Below are 17666 nucleotides of genomic sequence, written 5' to 3'. Positions count from 1 at the left end.
ATGGTCACAGGGTCGCAAGAGCAAACCAGGGGATGTGAGGCCTTCTCACTTAGGTGGGGAGTCCACCAGAGTCCACAGTATAGAGTCTCATGGAAGGAAGAAAACGTTACTTTCAAGCTCCATCATATATTTTGTCTTAAGTAGCTTTTTTTTTTCATGCACAGAAAGATACTTATATCTTTCTCTGTCTCTTTTTTTATCTAGTCTTTTTCTAACTTTTATTCTCTTGCATTGCTCACCAAGAATCTCTGACGTGATGCTGTGAAGGCTATATCTAGGTCTATCAAATTTTGGTAAGTATTTAAAAACCATATTGCTTGTATTCTAGATGATAACTTTGCAGGTTCTCAATCTTTTATCATTGGAATAAATCATCATCAAGAGTAGTTAAAGGTCCACTCTAAGATTTTATTCAGGTTCCTTTAATTCCTGGTAAGCAGATATAAAACTGAAATTAAAGATGTAATTATTTTTATTAAATTAAAGCAAATCACCCCAGGTTGTCTGGTCTGAGGGCTCTGTACTTCACTCCATGAAAGTGAAGTCTTTTCTGAGTGTGAGTTAGGGAACTTTCTGCTCCTATAATTTATGACGTATTTTACTGTTGGAACTACGCTCTTGTGAGATCAGGCATTTGTCATAAATCATATGAAAAAATAAATTGAGAAACTTCTCTACTGTATGATAGAAATCCTTTATTTTTTAGTGGTTGTCTGTATTATATTTCTTCAATGGAAAGGGTAATATTTAAAGAAAAAAAATTGAAGACCACTCTTGTTATATTTCCAGCTCTGAGCTTTGTACTTTTGGACTCTTGGGCATTTTATGATCTGCTATCCTCAGGATCCCAGCTTTTATATCCAGGACTCAGACTTGAGCATCTCCTGTCAATTCACCCAACTTGTTAACTTTACTATATGCTCCTGGGTGTTTCAAGGTGTTTCAGAGTGGATGCCAAGAAATAGTTGTCCATTTATTGCTGCCATTTCCTGATGTCTCTGACCCGGTTCTCCATTCATTCCCCTTGATCTTTCTGGGAATAGAATAGACCACTGGCACATGCCTGGAACAAGAGGGCCAGGCTCAGGGGTGCCTGCTGTGATGTCGATTTTCAGGAAGGTTCGCATGCCACTCTTCTCTGGCTGTGCTTGTGTGTTCTCTCAGCAGGCACACACGGGAGAGGTGCCTGTGCATACGTCGCCCAGGACCATCATGCTCCCTGGGATGTTGGTCATAACTGCCACAAAGTGGATTCACAAGGCACACCCCCAAGGGCCTGCCTGTTTCTTCTCAGTTGCTAGGTCTCCAATTCTATAGTGAAGAAGCCAGTCATGGTGGTTGGACCAGCACAGGACCAAATGTTCCCACAGTGAAAATGAAGTTTGTTCCAAGGACCAACAGGTGCGGTGTGAGAATGTTTCTGAGGTGCATCTGGGCTCAGGAGAGGGACTGTGGAAATGGATCAATGATGCCTACTTCGGGCAAGTTGTTGAGGAATGGCCCCGTATCTGTCTCTTATTTGCCATTTCTTGATTAGGTCCTTCTCCTGGATTAAAACCGTACTACCTCAAATCTAGAGTTGTAATTTTATGTAACTGAAATTGTCTATCACCTAAATGCACCTCCTCTGAAATCCAGGATGAGAATGAGAGCTACTTTGTATTAAATGTTGATGATTTCTAATTGATTCATCACCTTTGTGGCAATTTACAACTTGGCTTTGCTGACAGAAATAGTTTTCAGCAGACTGTATGAAAAGAGGCTGATCTCATTTTTCCCCCTAGAGATAATTTTAGCATAAGGTTGAACAGATAGAAATAGGTCTTAAAAAGCCAATAAAAGATAGAAGCTCTTGCCTTATTTAGGGAACCGTTTAGAAGGTAGAGAGTCCAATGGCATCTTGTACATAGTAAAAGAAATAAGCTGGCAGAGAGATCAGGGTGGGGAGAGGGGAAGGAAGTCCTCAGTGATACATTTGGCAGGGACTGCAACCCTGCCTATGATTAAGCTGAGGAAGAAGAGTAGGGGCTGGGAACCTGGGATCCCCAGGCAGTGATTAGATTTGGGGGGAGAACCACAGGGCATCAGACCAGAGTCTCCGTCTCTGGGAAGCGTGTTCACACCTGACTTGGTTTTTCCTAATGTTCGACCCTCAATGGAGGAGATGGGGAAGGAGAAGGAGAAGATCCTTGCTAGACCCACTCACAGATCCCCTCGCTACACCCTCATGGCACTTACTGTAGACCTTGGGTACATATTTGTGCAAATCTTTGATGAATGTCCATCTTCCTCACTGGACTGTGAACTCCCTGAAGGAAGGGCTCCTGATATCAGTCCTGTCCTCCAGCGTAGCTTCTAGGTACAGTGCCTGACATATAGCAGGTGCTCAATAAATATATATAGTAAACTGATTTTTAAAAAATATTTATTGAACAAGCAACTGGATTTTCCAAGCACAGCCCTTGAGTGCCACTAAGAATGGGCTGTATGCATGGCTGGATCAGAAGCCAAATGGCTGAGATATCTGGAAAGATACTTCTACTTTGGTGCAGATGGATGATGAAGAATTTAGCAGTGCTTTCTTCCTCCTTTTTTCTTTGTATTCTATTTCCTTGCTGGGTGCTTTACATTGTACAGACTTCCAACAACTCACGAGGCCATCTACTCAGTCACGCACTCACTGTCAGTTTTTGTTTTCCCCTCTCGATACCTTTCCTTTGTTACTGCCCCTTCCAACTGCAAATCTGGGTCTTAGCCTCGTCCAACTTTTGCTTCTTAACTCCTCCAGCTACTGGTTTCAAACGTTTCAAACAGAGCAGATCCAGACTTTAAAGCGTTACAACAAAGAAAGAGAGGAATTGATGTTTCTCCATTGCTTCACCTAGTCTCATCTCTGCAGCCTTTGACACTGTATCCACTTCCTACTTTAAAAAAACTTTTGGATGCTAGATCGTTAGCCTCTGGATTTCTCTCCTACTTATTCAGACGCATCTTCCATCTCTCCCTTCCTCTTCTATTCCTTAAAAGCTGATGTTTCCCAAAGTAACTCCTTTGTCTTCCTTCCTTCTCTTGCTCCTCCTGATTTTTCTAGCTGCTGGCTTTGTTTGCAGCTACAAGGTACACACTCGTGACTCTCAGATCCTATCCTGAGTGCTACTACAATTCCAGATCCTCCATTCCAGCTATCCAGCACAGGCTTTCATAAATTGCTTTTCGTGTTTTGCTCTAGCTCCTAAATGGTTTGTTTACAATAGATGTTTCACCACTTCAGCTCAGCCTCCATCTGCTCCCCAAGTAAGAGTTGTTTTCTTGAAAAATCAAGCTGAATGTGTCATTCCTCTCTTTAAATACCTCTTATAGATTCCCAGGGCTGCAGAGTAGATGGTCATCACCATCATCAAGACTATGTAAGTGCTTGCTGTGTAGCCAGGCACTAACTACTCCATATATCTTGATTCATTGAATCCTCACAACCACTCTGGGAGATTGGTGCTGATTCTTCCCATTTTACAGACGAGGAATGGGGGCACAAAGATGTGGTCAAGATCACACAGAGACAAAGCCCATCCTTCCCAGCTTGATCACAGAGCCCTTCCATGACTGTCCTCAGCCTCCCCCTGTGCTCCAGTCACATGACCCTTTCTTCTGTTTCATGACACTCCATCCTTCATATTTCCCTGCCTTGGTGCCTGCCATCCCCATGGCCTGGCATCTGGGTGATCCCATCATGACTCCAACTTCCCCATCAAGACTCAGCTTCTGAACCATTTTCTCTGTGAGAACTCAACAATCTTCAGACAAAGTTGGTCACTCCCACCTCTGTGATTATACTAAACTTTGGTATGGACCTGCCCTGTTATGGGACATTCCCTGCTTTATTGTGCAAAGGAACTTTTTTTCTTTCATTTACAGTTAAAGCATAAGCAGTCTTGGTTTCTTCTTGACTCCTTTTTAAATGGTCTGATCACAGAGGAAGACATAGACATGGCTAACAAGCACATGAAAAAATGCTCCGCATCACTGGCCATCAGGGAAATACAAATCAAAACCACAATGAGATCCCACCTCACACCAGTGAGAATGGGGAAAATTAACAAGACAGGAAACAACAAATGTTGGAGAGGATGTGGAGAAAGGGGAACCCTTCTGCACTGTTGGTGGGAATGTGAACTGGTGCAGCCACTCTGGAAAACTGTGTGGAGGTTCCTCAAAGAGTTAAAAATAGTTCTGCCCTACGACCCAGCAATTGCACTGCTGGGGATTTACCCCAAAGATACAAAACGCCGGGACACCTGCACCCTGATGTTTATAGCAGCAATGTCCACAATAGCCAAACTGTGGAAGGAGCTCCAGTGTCCATCGAAAGATGAATGGATAAAGAAAATGTAGTCTATGTATACAATGGAATATGACTCAGCCATTAGAAACGACAAATACCCACCATTTGCTTCGATGTAGAGGGCCCTGGAGGGTATTATGCTGAGTGAAGTAAGTCAGTCGGAGAAGGACAAACATTATATGGTCTCATTCATTTGGGGAATATAAAAATTAGTGAAAGGGAATAAAGGGAAAGGAGAGAAAATGAGTGAAAATATCAGTGAGGGTGACAAAACATGAGAGACACCTAACTCTGGGAAATGAACAAGGATAGTGGAAGGGGAAGTGGGCGGGGGGTTGGGGTGACTGGGTGATGGGCACTGAGGGGGGCACTTGGCGGGATGAGCACTGGGTGTTATGCTATATGTTGGCAAATTGAACTCCAATAAAAAATAAAAATAAATTAACTAAATGTAATTTAAAAAATAAAATTTTGTATTAAAAAAATAAATGGTCTGAAATTTAAGTATCATAAGTGACAGAGAAAGGATGTGCATTCCTATTGGATTTTAGGCACTATCTGCTTATTACTTAAATATTCCTATTTTTGGATTAGAGCACTAGCTGTTACCCATGTTCTCTAAGAATGAGAAAAGAACTACTTGCCTTTTAAAATGATTGATGTGTTCAGATCAAGGATTAAATAGTCTGTGATTTAAAAATTACTCTCCATTGATTGAGACCAAACAGGAGATGAGCAGTAAGGAGAGAGGTCCAGGTAGCCATGGCTGCCTGGACGTGGAGCTGTTACCTGCTGGCCGGGCTTGATGGGTGAAAGCGTGATGCCCTGGGTGTTGATCACTGGCAGGATCTGGTTTCCGATGACTGTGGCAATGATCTGGCCCTGGGCGTTGGTCAGGAGCTGGGGGGTGATGGGCTGTACTTGGAGGCCCTGAGTGCCACTCGCTGCTTGGCTTGATGGCCCCGGATTCGGCATCAGAGGAATAGTCCCAATGATCTGCAAGAGACAGGCCCAAAGGTGAGGTGCTGGGCTCTGCTCTGGATATACACATGCAACTGAAGACCACTCATGCCCTGCTCTGTACAGGAGGCTCCCGAGAGCTGACCAAGAGACTGACCAGATCAGGAGTGGTGGGTGTGGAAGGCAGTGGCAGGGCCTGAGCATCTGCAGGAGAATAAGCACGCATGAACAGAGTGCATGGAAAGGCAGGGAAAGCATCTGACTTGAAAGTAAAGTCAAGCTTCGGATAAGCCTGGGATTTCTGCTGGGGCAGTAGAGGCGTCTGCTTTGTTGTCTCAGAACCAGGTAGAAGATGGAGCTCTCATGGCACCCAAGCCCTCGTCTAGCGGGGGAGCCATATCCCTTTCCCAGAGGAGGGTCTCAGACCCAGCATGCTCCCTCACATCCTTTCCCCTTCCCCGTTCTCCTCTGCTCTCTCCGTCTTGCTTCCTTTCACGGGCATCCTGCTCCTCTCTCAGGGTCCCTGGCACCCCAGCAGGGAGTGGGCCTCAGCACCCTGATGCTTGTGGTGGCTGAGAGCCCAGATTCTGACATCAGGGAGACAAGATTCCATTCCTAGCGGTGTCACCTACAAGCTCAGTCAAGGAGCCTCAGCCTTCTGAAGGCTTTCAAGAATTATGATCACAAACAAGTGTTTGAAACTCTTAAAATAGAATTGGAATGACAACTGAGGATGAAAATTTTGAAAATGTGCATTATGAACAGCATGTTTGAAACTGGGTCTTAGGGGTTAGAAGTTCAGGGTTTTGGTGGCAGGTGGCAGAGAAGGTTTCTGTTTGCATCTTGTAGCTTCTGGCTTCAGTGAAAGGATCGTGTGGAGTATTGCAAGAGGGACCCGGCTGGCCCCAGTCACCGTGCTTAGAAGGAAGGGAGCATGGGCAGGGTAGTAAATGTTCAGGGTGTCTATGAGACCGGGAGACACAGATCACATTCATATGTTGCTAGAGGCCAATTTAATCAGTACAAATGAAAATATGATATATGTTTTCCAAAGTTTTGGATTCTCCTCGGGGAGTCACAAAGCTGACAGCTAGATGCTTTCCCCTCCATACAGCACAGGATGGGCAAGCAGTTCTGCTCTTTGAGTCACTTTCCAGGGTCCCCTCCCAGATGTGAACTGTGGTAACGTGGCCTAGGGGCCACTAAGACATAGTAATAATACTGTCTCGGAGAGTGCTTTTATGTATATGGTTTCATGTCATCCCACATTCTTACATCCACCATGAATTGGGCATTAGTCCACTCCCTAGAGGTGGATAAGACAATGGAGCCTCAGCTGTCACTTGATGGGGGCGTTGGTAAGTGACAGAGCTGGAGTCCGAGTCTGCTGAGCCCCAGGTGGTTGCTCTTCCATTCTGTGATCTGGTTCCCACCACATGGAGGACATTGAGAGAGGACACTGCATCCCTGCAATTTCCCTCCCAACAATAAGCTGCTTGTGGTCTGAGTTTATAGATGATTCTGTCTTCCGCCCCCCACAGTACTCCAAACAGGGCTCTGAACAGATGTTCTCAACCCATCTTTTGAACGAATGGTTTCTAGACTCAGTTATCACCAAGATCCCAGATGCAACCAGGACCGCAGAAGAATCACAAGACCACACCATTCAGGGACGGAGAGGGTGCCCCCTTGCCCACCTGACCGTCACTTCCACCACAAAAGTCCCTGTGGGATGGCACTAATGGAGGAGCTGTGTGAACACTCAGAACGGGTGGCAGTTGTCGGGGGGATGCCCATGGAGTTCAAGTAATTGCTTCGAGAGTGGTCAGCAGGCCCTCAGGGAGTCCGGAGCTCTGCGGTCTCACTGAGCAAGCCCACAGGATCCGTCCCACAGCCTCAGCAGGGCCAGCAAGGTCAAGAGGAGTCCACATCAATAGATCAGAGCACATAAGTACTTGATTGATGATGAGTGGTCTTGCATGAAGCAGCTCGGGATTCAAAGGCTGTTCCTCTGACCCCACGGGCAGTGTGGAGAGGCCTGGGGAGCCGGCTCCTTGTCCTGTGTCTACGCTGACCAGTCCTCTCTGGCCTCCCCATGTCTTAGGCCTGAGAAGCCCACTCCATGGATGGGCCTGAGTTGAAAGCCTATAGAAACTGGATTCGTTTGGGTGGCAGGGTGGTGGGTTCTATTTTAGGCAGAATGTCAGTGTGTTTCAGAGCCAGTGTGAGTAAGTAACCCGGGAGAAGGCTTCAGAGTGAGGCACAGCACCTGACAGCTACGAGCACGCTGTGATGCTGGGAGGCATTCGGCTCCGAGAAGATTGACACGAGTCTGTGAGTCTGTGCGTGCCTCATGGTAATGAGATGCTTTGCCTGCTTTCCTGGTGGAAAGAAGAAAGGTGAATGCAAACGACTCACCAGCCTTTCCCGTAAGTGGATCCTCGCTCCCAACACTGTGCTTGACATTACTAAAACATGGTGCCACTTACGTCTCCTCCCCACCGGCTTCTCTCTTCTTCCGTGGGTCCCAGCATCACTTGCTGAGGGTAGGACGGCACTAGTGTTGGAGCCAGAGGCATCTAGAATTTCATGAGTGGAAGGACCCTGTAGTAAGGAGGGTTTGCCCACCAGCTATGGGGTGGGGTGGGGTCTGACAGTTCAAAGGTCTAGAAGCTTCTGTGAAGCTATGCATTTCTCATTTTTGTTCCCCTTGCAGGCGAGTTGGGACAACTATCTGGGCACGTCAAGAACTTGGCAGCGCCCTACGGGGTTTGTTCTAACATCCTACAGTGTACTACAGCATGCTGGTTTTCATGTGCTCCCGTTCATTGAGGGTACCGATGATCACACACTGTGTTGTCTAAAAATTCCCAGATGTGCCTCTTTTTTTTAGGTTGGCCACGACTCCTTTCAGGACCTCCACAGATCTCACCAGAATGCTCCTTGGATCCTGACGCCAGAGAGAGCTCAACGTGGAAGCCAGGGACGCCCAGGCAGCTGTGGTGTGAGGCTCTTGGCACTGGTGTAAAGTTCGCAGTTTTACTTGCAGAAATTGTATTTTAATTTAGATGACTTTTGATATTAATCTACACATGTTCTCAGGAAATTAAAACTGAGGTTTGATGTTAGGAGACCTCTGACTTGAGGGCAAAGAGAGACAGGATGCTCCGGAGACTTCTGTAACCCTAAGACTAGCCTTTGGAGTTTAAGTTTGTGACTCCCAGAGCTAAGGATTTGCTGCTACGAGAGTCTGGATGGAAAGATGTGTTGCTGAGCGAACAAGGCCAGGAGGCTATGATGCTTGACCAAGGCATTAACTCCACAAGAGAACTTCCGGCTGTCCTAAGATGCCAAGGACTCTGGCAGAGCAGCCTCGTGCCTATAGACTCTTCTCTGTTTAACCTGCAAAGGAGAAGGCCAAAAAGATGCACCTGGGGGCAGAGGAAGGGGCAACAAGGCAGGTACATCGCTTGCAAAGATTCTAACAATTCACCAGAGAAGTGATATGTACCAAACAAGTGGCAAGGACTATCCGATAAGAATCTCCATATCCATGTGATGGGTGCTCAAAGACATACTGGGAATGAATGAGTGATACCAGAGAAAGATGAGGGTGGCTAGAAAGACTTGAGTGAAGAAACGAGGGCACAGCAGAGTCTTGAAGGTTGGGTGGGATTCTGCAGGGCAGAGAAACCATGCCAAGCAAGAGGTTAGCTGGATATGAGAAACATGGGGGATGGTGCATTGACTAGTTTTCAAGCAACAGTAGAGCAGGGACAGGTTAGCATGGAAGGTGTCAAATTCCACCCGGGCAAAGGGATTCGATGACGGTTTTTGAGGGTATGGGGAGGAGCGCCCAAATGGAGCTATTTCTTGGGTGAAGACGAAGGTGTACATAGAATAGACTGAAGTGGTGAGAGACTCCAGACAGGAGATCAGTGGCCAGGATGCTACCATGGTTTGTCCAAGTGTGAAGCAAAATGCCTCCATGAATCCTTGACAGAGGGGTTGCTGGATTCGTTGACTTCCACTTCAATTCAAAAGCACAACCTACTCTATGGCTGGGTTGCAACATTAGAAATTTTTGAGTCAAGTTATTGCCCCATCAATCCCACAGCAAAGAGCTCGGGCATCCTTTGCAATGATCCTCAACGTCTTTGCCGTGGCTCCAGCAGCAATGACTCATCCGATGAATGCTTTAACCAGGCTGAGGTCCTTACCGGTATTGTAATGATGACTTCCAACCTAAAAGAGTTCTGGCCTCTCTGACAGAGGACTTACTTGGTTGTTGCCGCTCGTGTTCTCCTGCCTTTTTCTGTAGAGAACTGAAGAGCTTAAACCACAACTGAAAATAAAATCCGCGTTGCAAGGGCAAAGGAAAAATATCGTTAAAATGACGACCGGTGTTCATTAGCACATGAATCCCTGTTCCCATAAAAATTTGGGTGGCTTACACCTAAAAGCAACCGTCGTCAGTTCAGCAGCTATTAGGACTCTAGCCATCACAAAAATCATCTTGGGACTGTAGCAAACCTCAACAATGCAGGGTCACCAGGTTATCATTCAGCGCCCTTATGGACTTTGCACCAGTTGAGGTGCTCAGTAGGGATGAATTAGGACTCATGAAGGATTAACGTGCCCTGAATTTATTCACTGCCCACAGTTGGTGTCATCAGCAGCAGCTGATGCTGGCATCACAGAAGCCCAGGGCATCCAGAGAAGTCCTCTGATGGGCCACATGTCGTAATTGTCTCTGACATGCTGTTAAACTCTGCCACGGAGAATGTGTTTGCAGATGTCAAGTTGACAAGCAATTTTGTTGCACATATCTTTAAGAAAAGGAAATCCGGCAAAGCTGTAAATCGGCGGCTTTCTCAGCATCTTCAATCCATCAGCAGAGACAATTCTTTGCCAAATATTTGTGTAACCTCAGCACTTTTTTGGTCAAGAGGCTTTTGTTAACACTAGCATTGAACAAAGAGCGCTGGGGAGCCAGAGAACTGGTGGTGTGAGCAATCCCTAGGATGGAAACAGCCCATCACCTTCCCCTTCCTTTCTGCCAACAGCCATTCTCTCTCTTTCTCCAAGGCAGGATTTTGTCTTCTTTCTATAACACATTCATCGTGATCTCACCATGCTCCGGGTGTAAGGTTAAACCCATTTAGAATTATTTGGGCAGCTCTGGATGGGATGTTGGTTCCAGGAAAGGCGGGAGAATACAATTACTCCCCAAAGAAAATTTATTTTTCCATGATGCAATCGTGCCTTCTCGCGTGTAGCTCTGTCCAAGATGGGGAAAAAGAGAAGTGTGGATGTTGAGAGGGGCTTTAGCAGAGGATCTGAACCAGAGAAGAGTAAAGCATGAAGATGAGCAGATGAAGGAGCTCAATAGAGGGAGACACTCAACCAAGGATGCTTGGGTTTCATCTTGCTGGCGATGTCAAACAGTTGGCCCTGGCGTCCCCAAACTCTGGAGGTTCCAGGGTTCAGAAAAAATACAGCACCCCAAGTGATTAACAATGTCTGGCTTGGGTATGGGCAGAGGGAATGGCAATGCCTGAAGGTGGCATCACTGTAGCTCAGGAGATGAGACAAATTATTTTAGGCCATCTGCAAGAAATGGATGACTTTTTGAGCAACTGTGAGAAAGAATTTCTTATGGGTGTTACGGGTGCTGAGAGGTGCTCCACCCCTGGGAATATCTACCTACCCAATGTTTCCCACTGTCATTTGGAATTAGAATCCCTGCTGGCTGCTCTACCATTGGTTTTCAACTTTGGAAACACACTCACAGACAGTAAAGAATTAGAGGTGCCAGGATCTTTACAATGTCACTTTTGGTCACATTATGAGAAGGTTAATTTGCATGAAATCTGGTCTTTGTGAAGACAGCAAGGAACATCAGTAAAAACAATCCTCTTTTCTAAAATCTTCTTTTTTTTTTTTAAATCTTCTTAAGAGTAATTAAAGATAATTTTCCTTAATAGAATTTAAGATATGTGTATAGAGGAATAAAACTCTCCATGGCCAGGTTCAAGCCCAGGCTTTGCCACTAACCGGTGGAAGATTGTTAGATAATTACTTCATATCCTAGGACCGCAGGATGTTCATCTGTAAAATGGGAATAGTGACGTCCACTTCAAAAGGATACTGTAAGGACGGGATAAGATAATGTGCACAAAGTGCCGAACACTGCTTTACCAACCAAAATGGGGTTCAATGAATGTTCGTTTATAACTTAATTTTGCTCACATGCCTATGTGGTAACTCCTGCCACTTGTGCTAAGTTGTAAAAGCTCCTTTGTATTTTTTCTGAAAATTATGATTTCACCATGAAAACAGTTTAGCTCGAGCAACAGAAAACAGAAGTTTACCATGAAAAATAATGAAATCCTCCTTGTCTTATGGATGCTAAGTTGGAGGTTTCCATAGAAGCACCCAGATTCAGTAGATGTTGCATTCCAAGGGAGGGACTAGACTGTGATGCTGAAGACCAGTTAGGCATTTCCAGAACCCAGAGGGGCAGACACAGAAGAATTTTAAAATTCTGCGTGTCTTCCTCACTCCCAAGGATGGGGCACGGGGAGTTCCTCTTCACCTCTAGATTAATGACAGTGGTTGAACAAATATTTTCCCCTCAAATTTGGGGAACATATCCCTAAGGAATCTAAAGGTCACATGCTATGGCTTTTGAGCTGAGAGGGAAGAGAGAAAAAGACAGAAGAGCAAAGAAGAGAAAGGAGAGGGACGAGAGAGGGCAGTACTGCATTAGCTCTTGCTACACTCCCCCTGAGAGAAGGTGAAGATGGATGAGTGTTTCCCTGGATTCATTGTCATCAGTCTGAGCCATATAAAATCATGTCCCGGAGGACCCCCTGGGGAGTGGGCCCCGGGACAGCATCACAGAGAGAGCCTTGAAGGGTGGACCTGGAGAAAACCAATCCCTGGGAGGGGAGTGGGCAGCTGGAAGAAAACACACTGCCTGTAGCTCTATGCCCTGGGAAGGTCCCAGCTGGGCCTCAGATGACCTGGCTTGAGGCATCTGCTGGCCCAGAGGGTAGGGCATCTCTTAGCAGTTCAACAGAGGGCCATTTTTGTGTGCCCCTCTGTCCTCTCCCCACCTTGGCCTGGCTTGTCAGGAACAGAGTCAGCAAGCTGAAGAAAGGAGAATCAAGGAAAGACAAAAGGACCAGACTACTCTTTCCCAGTAGCAGAAGCAGCAGCAGCAGCAGGACCAGGGAGGAGGCCCAGCTGGGGACGCTGCTGGCGGCCATGGGAAATATAAGTTGGGTTCCAAGTTTTGATTATGATCTGGGAACGGGGCACCTTGTTGGCAACTTAAGGTCACTGGAGAAGACTGTGTTTCCCTGAGTGCCTGAGAGAAGTCATGGGGCAAGAGCCTAAGCTCAGATCCAAGGGGAGGTGATGGCAGGGGACAGTGAGAGGCTCTGAGGATCATACCCTGCTGACTTGGTGACTTCTGTCCTCTTTTCCCACTTTATGGGAAGGGGGTTGGAGATAATTGTCAATTATGTGACCAAGAGATTTGAGTTTGTCATTCTCCCCTGGTGTCCTACCCCTCCTGACTATCTCATCACTACTTTTGTGAGGAGCAAGTGTGAGTAGAAGACACCATCTTTTTCTGTTTTCCTTTGAATGTTAGCATTTTGGGCCCTTAGGTCAGTGGTTTTGTATGAATTAAACATGGCTTAATCATGAATATTAGCAAGTATTTTCTAAGCTATTCCTATCTGTAATTTTCAAAACATATAAAGTTAGAGACTGCCTTTACCTTAATCATTAAGGCTAATAATACTAAAAAAAGAGTATCTGTGGGTCACGAGACTTTATTCACTAAGAACACTTGCAAAGTAAAGGAGAAATGAAGGCAAGAAGGAGACTTGGAAGAGAAGAGAGGATTTGACGAATTACTGGAGGGAGGATTTAAAACTGTGAGCACAAAATATACCTTCCCATAGACTATGAACTTGGCTTAGTTCTGAGACCTGGTGGCTGCTATTTCTCACATTGATTGTTGAAATGTCAGCTGGTAAACTACTGAACTCCACATCTGGAACTAATGATGTACTATATGTTGGCTAATTGAGTTTAAATTAAAAAAAAAAAAGTCAGCTGACTTCAACACGATACTATGGCAACGCCTTCATTGCTGAAATACTACTAAAAGCTCTTGAAAAGCTGAAAGTGGCACCAGGAAAAGCCAAGTGCCCACCAAAGGAGAACGCAGTGACAATACCTAAGGGAAGGTCAGAAGATTCGGGAGGAATCTGACGTGGTCATTTGGCAGTTATCTTAGCAAGACTGTTCTCATCAGCAACAGCAGTATTTAAAAGGCATGACAAAGACGTGCATATGGGTCTTCATTTCCTATCTGATCTTTAATTAGATATAATTAATGAGTACAAGACTACCCCCAACCTCCCAAACACACTCTCGAACACAGTCTTTTATTTGTTTAATTGTTGAGAAAGAAGAAATCTAATAATGTATGTGCGTCTGTTTTTCAATTCCAAATCATGAGGCAGGGGGAAGAGGATCCCACTTGACTTTCATGATCTAAGACAGGGTAAGTCATGTCAATTCTAAAGGGGTTTTATAGGAATGGTTTGCTTGTAGAGCATGGCCTGAACTCTGGTTCTGTGGCCCATTAGCAGCAAACACTGTGGAAGAGACTTCCCATCTCAGGGAACTGACAGGTCTCCCCGGTAAGAGTCAACTCAATTGATACAGTGATCATTCTTATTGGACCTGAATCTTTTTTGAGTCCTTTGGCAAAATGAAGTTAGCAGCTGTGGCCACGGTCTGAACTGTTGACAGTTCCTATTATAATAACACTACAACTTGAATCTGGCACACTCGACACTCTGCATGTGGGTGTTTCTGGTTTTGTTTTTTAAATTTTAATTTTAAGATGCATCGTGATATCTGTTCTTAGTATTTTACTATAAATATGAGATTTTTCTATTCTCCCTTTTATTTGGGTTCCCACTCAAGCTTTAGGAAACATTGACAGAGTAAAAGTTTTGCTCCAGAGTATCCTCAAAAGATTAAATTAAATGTACACAAGATGAACCGGCATTGAGATAAGAATTAAGTGGGGAATCGTTGTAATTGCCTGCATGGCTTATTTGTGGAGTGACCAGTGGGGACAGATCAGTGTCAAAAAAGGACACGAATCCTTTTTTTAACACAATATAGGCATCTGCCATCAACATATGTTTTGAAATTGCATCTGAATTATGAATTTGCACTACTGAAAAGCATATTGGTAAGCTCTGGATTAATTGTTTATTTCTCTATGGTGCTATTTTGCTTCTACCACTCTGCTTTTACTTAACTAGAAGGTGGGATGAGGAAGACAGAAGAGGGGAGAGTCAATTTTGCAAAATATCAGCTCAAAGTTTGACTGGGCATGATGTGGAATCCAAAGTTGACTGGCTTCATCTGCGACTGGACAGAAACACCCAGTGATACAGAGAAGGTTCTCCCAGCTAAGCTCAAGTAAACAAGATTCTCAGCACTAGATGCAATTTTCTTTGGGCAAGGGAAATGGAATTTGGAGAGATTCTTTTGGAAATGGATGGAGAAATTTCCACTTTGTTCCGAGTCCATCTTCCCCTTGGAAATCTATCGCTTATGGTTAGTGACTGGTTTGTTTGGTTGGTTGATTGCTTATACAAATACTGATACATATTAAAAGTATTTTTATATGAAGAGATAATACAGGCATATTGCCAACATTTTCATTGTCCGAAAGAGTGGAGGATTGAGGTAACTGTAGATGATTCTAGCAAAGGAACAAAAATGTCTTCAATCTCATCTGGAAAAGCCAGATAATCTGAACATCTCTGCTTTATTATATATGGCTTCAAAATTAAGAGTGTTAAAAAAAAACCAAAACAACAAAAAAACCCAAAATTAAGAGTGTTGTTTTATTCATGCATTTGCCTCATGCACAAATGAATCCCCTACATATTCACTCACTCATTCACTCACTCATTCACTCAGCAAATCCTTTCAGGGACCTGCTCTGTGCCCAGCACTGGGCCATACCACCTGCTCTAATCCCTACTATAGAAGATGCGGAAACCATCACCCAGCCATCTGAATTCATGAAAATCCTTTCTTTTGGATTAACAAGAGCATTCTGTAAATCTTGCCATCTATGGCTCTAGCAACTGGCCATTGAAGAAGAAAGCCTAAGGTTTCCAGTAGGCAGGATGGTTAAGACAGAGCAATTACATAACGCTAAGCGCTTGCCTGCTCTTGACTAGTCCTGCAGGCTTTTTTCTCCTTCTGGAAAACTGCTGCACTTGTCAGTGGCTTGAGGTGATCTCCTGCAGTCCCTCCTTTTTGAGGACTGTTTGCATGCTCACATGCATCATTGAACAACTGAATTCACCCTTCATTGAAATAAGTTCTTATTTTCTCCTGAAAAGTAGCAGGTTTTTTGGTTTAACTTTTGAAGAAGGCCATTAGATAGGTGCCAGGCACTGATCTACATTTTGGGAGTCTGAGAAATTTCTCATGACCCTAAATTTTGTTTTAAAACCACTTTTATTGGGCACCCAGATGGCTCAGTGGGTTAAACATCTGCCTTCAGCTCAGATCATGATCCTGAGGCTTGGGATTGAGTCTCAAGTCAGGCTCCCTGTTCAGTGGGGAGTCTGCTTCTCCCTTGGCCCACCTTCCGATCTTGCTCTCTCTCTCTTTCAAATAAATAAATAAAAATCTTTTTAAAATAATCAAATAAAATCACTTTGATTGTAAAAAAAAAAAAAAAAAAAAAAGAAGCTGGTTATGATGCCTGCAGAAGTCCAGTGTCAATCAGGTAGCCATCAGGGGGGTAGGTAGAGGTAGGTCCAATGGGACTTCTGGTCCCTAAGAAGATTAATGGAAACTGCTGGTTTCCCACTGGAAACTAGGAAGGCCAGGCATGCAGTGCGGAACACCCTTCAGTTTGTGCAGAATGATGTTCCTCCTCAGTGACCACGCCACTGTCCTAAGACCTCTGTCATCTTGATCTCACTACCAGGATCTGTATGAATTCATTTTGTGGCAAACAAGGTCTCAGTTCCACCGTTCTCTCACAAAGCTCCCCCACTTCATCTATGAATGTATTGTAACTTTCCTATATAGAATACGAATTGGAATTTAAAGAATGCATATTTCGGCCCATGGTTAATTTGTAGCAAGGACATATTCCTTCAAGCCGCGGTGGCCTGGGTTTCAATGTGTGGCTCCTCACTTGATTTTCAATGGTAGGGAATGAAAATGTTTCTGAATATGATCTAATGCTCAAATTTCTGATTCTTTGCAAAGACTTTACATTTTCGTTTCAGTAATTGTTATATTTGTTCAGTAGGATGTTCCACGTACCCGATAGCAGAGACAAATTTTTAAGGATGAACTAGCAATATTCGTTATTCATCATCCTTCCCGTTCTCCCCAATGACTACAAATTAAACTCTGAGTACTATTTATTTTCTTTACAGCTACTAACACTGTGGAATTCCGAAAACATTATTTTTCCCTTCCAAAGAGGATCATAACTGTAGTGAAGCCATCATTTTGCAGAAAGACCAACTTTGTAAGATTTTATATGGCTTTGCCTAAGACTTTAAGTTTTAATACCAGCAAAAAAATACCTAGAATGTGGGGAAGTATTTCTGCTTCTGCCTGCTGATGCCAGATTAAGTGACTAAATCAGATTAATGTTATTTATTGCTTGGGAGAACACCTTTTCGTTTGACTCAGCCTTGGCCCTTAGAAGCTTTAGTAAACATCCCTAAATGAAGCCCTGGAACTATGAACTGTATATTTTATATTTCTTCCCAGATGGGAGGGGGGGAAAAAAAGCAATTGCAATGAGAGCAAAAAACCCTCCCAAATCGGAGACCAGTGATCTCCAATATTCTAGGTTCTTTGGAGCAATGGGAACTGGTGAAGGAAACGTTTGGCAATTGCTCAAGAAAAGTGCTGCGCATATTTAGCATTACCTAGTGCTATGAGGGCATCCAGCCTGCAAAGCTGAATTTAAATTAATATAAACAACAAAATAAGCATCCAAAAAAAAGAAAAGTGGGCAATGAAACCACTCCAAGCATGATTAAAGATGCATCTATTTATCACCACCCAGTTTCATGAGTCCAAGATGATTCATATGCTTTTTGTCAGGAGAATATCCATTGTTGTGGCAAAATTAAATGTATTTTGATACTTGCTTGCCATATTTATCTATTTGTTCAATCAGAAAAAAGTTGCCATCATCACTCCAACATATATTACTTTTTCAATTTCCTCTGAGTAATGTTTTTATAATGTTCTTTAGGGTGAGACCACGGAG

The 17666-nt window shown here is 44.2% G+C and overlaps 1 protein-coding gene across 2 annotated transcripts in view; it reads right to left on the bottom strand.

Moving 5' to 3' along the window:
- POU6F2 (POU class 6 homeobox 2) overlaps nt 1-17666 on the bottom strand; it is a 475740-nt gene that overhangs the window by 25599 nt on the left and 432475 nt on the right. For both annotated transcript variants that reach the window (XM_072760041.1, XM_072760039.1), the window contains one exon: nt 5129-5335. In XM_072760041.1, coding sequence (XP_072616142.1) covers nt 5129-5335 — 207 coding nt within the window. The remainder of the gene's footprint in view (nt 1-5128; nt 5336-17666) is intronic.

This window comes from Vulpes vulpes, chromosome 5 (assembly GCF_048418805.1).
Source record: "Vulpes vulpes isolate BD-2025 chromosome 5, VulVul3, whole genome shotgun sequence".
Classification (NCBI taxonomy): Eukaryota; Metazoa; Chordata; class Mammalia; order Carnivora; family Canidae; genus Vulpes; species Vulpes vulpes.
Note: the sequence above shows the minus strand (reverse complement) of the source record. Positions and strands in the feature narration are given on the sequence as shown.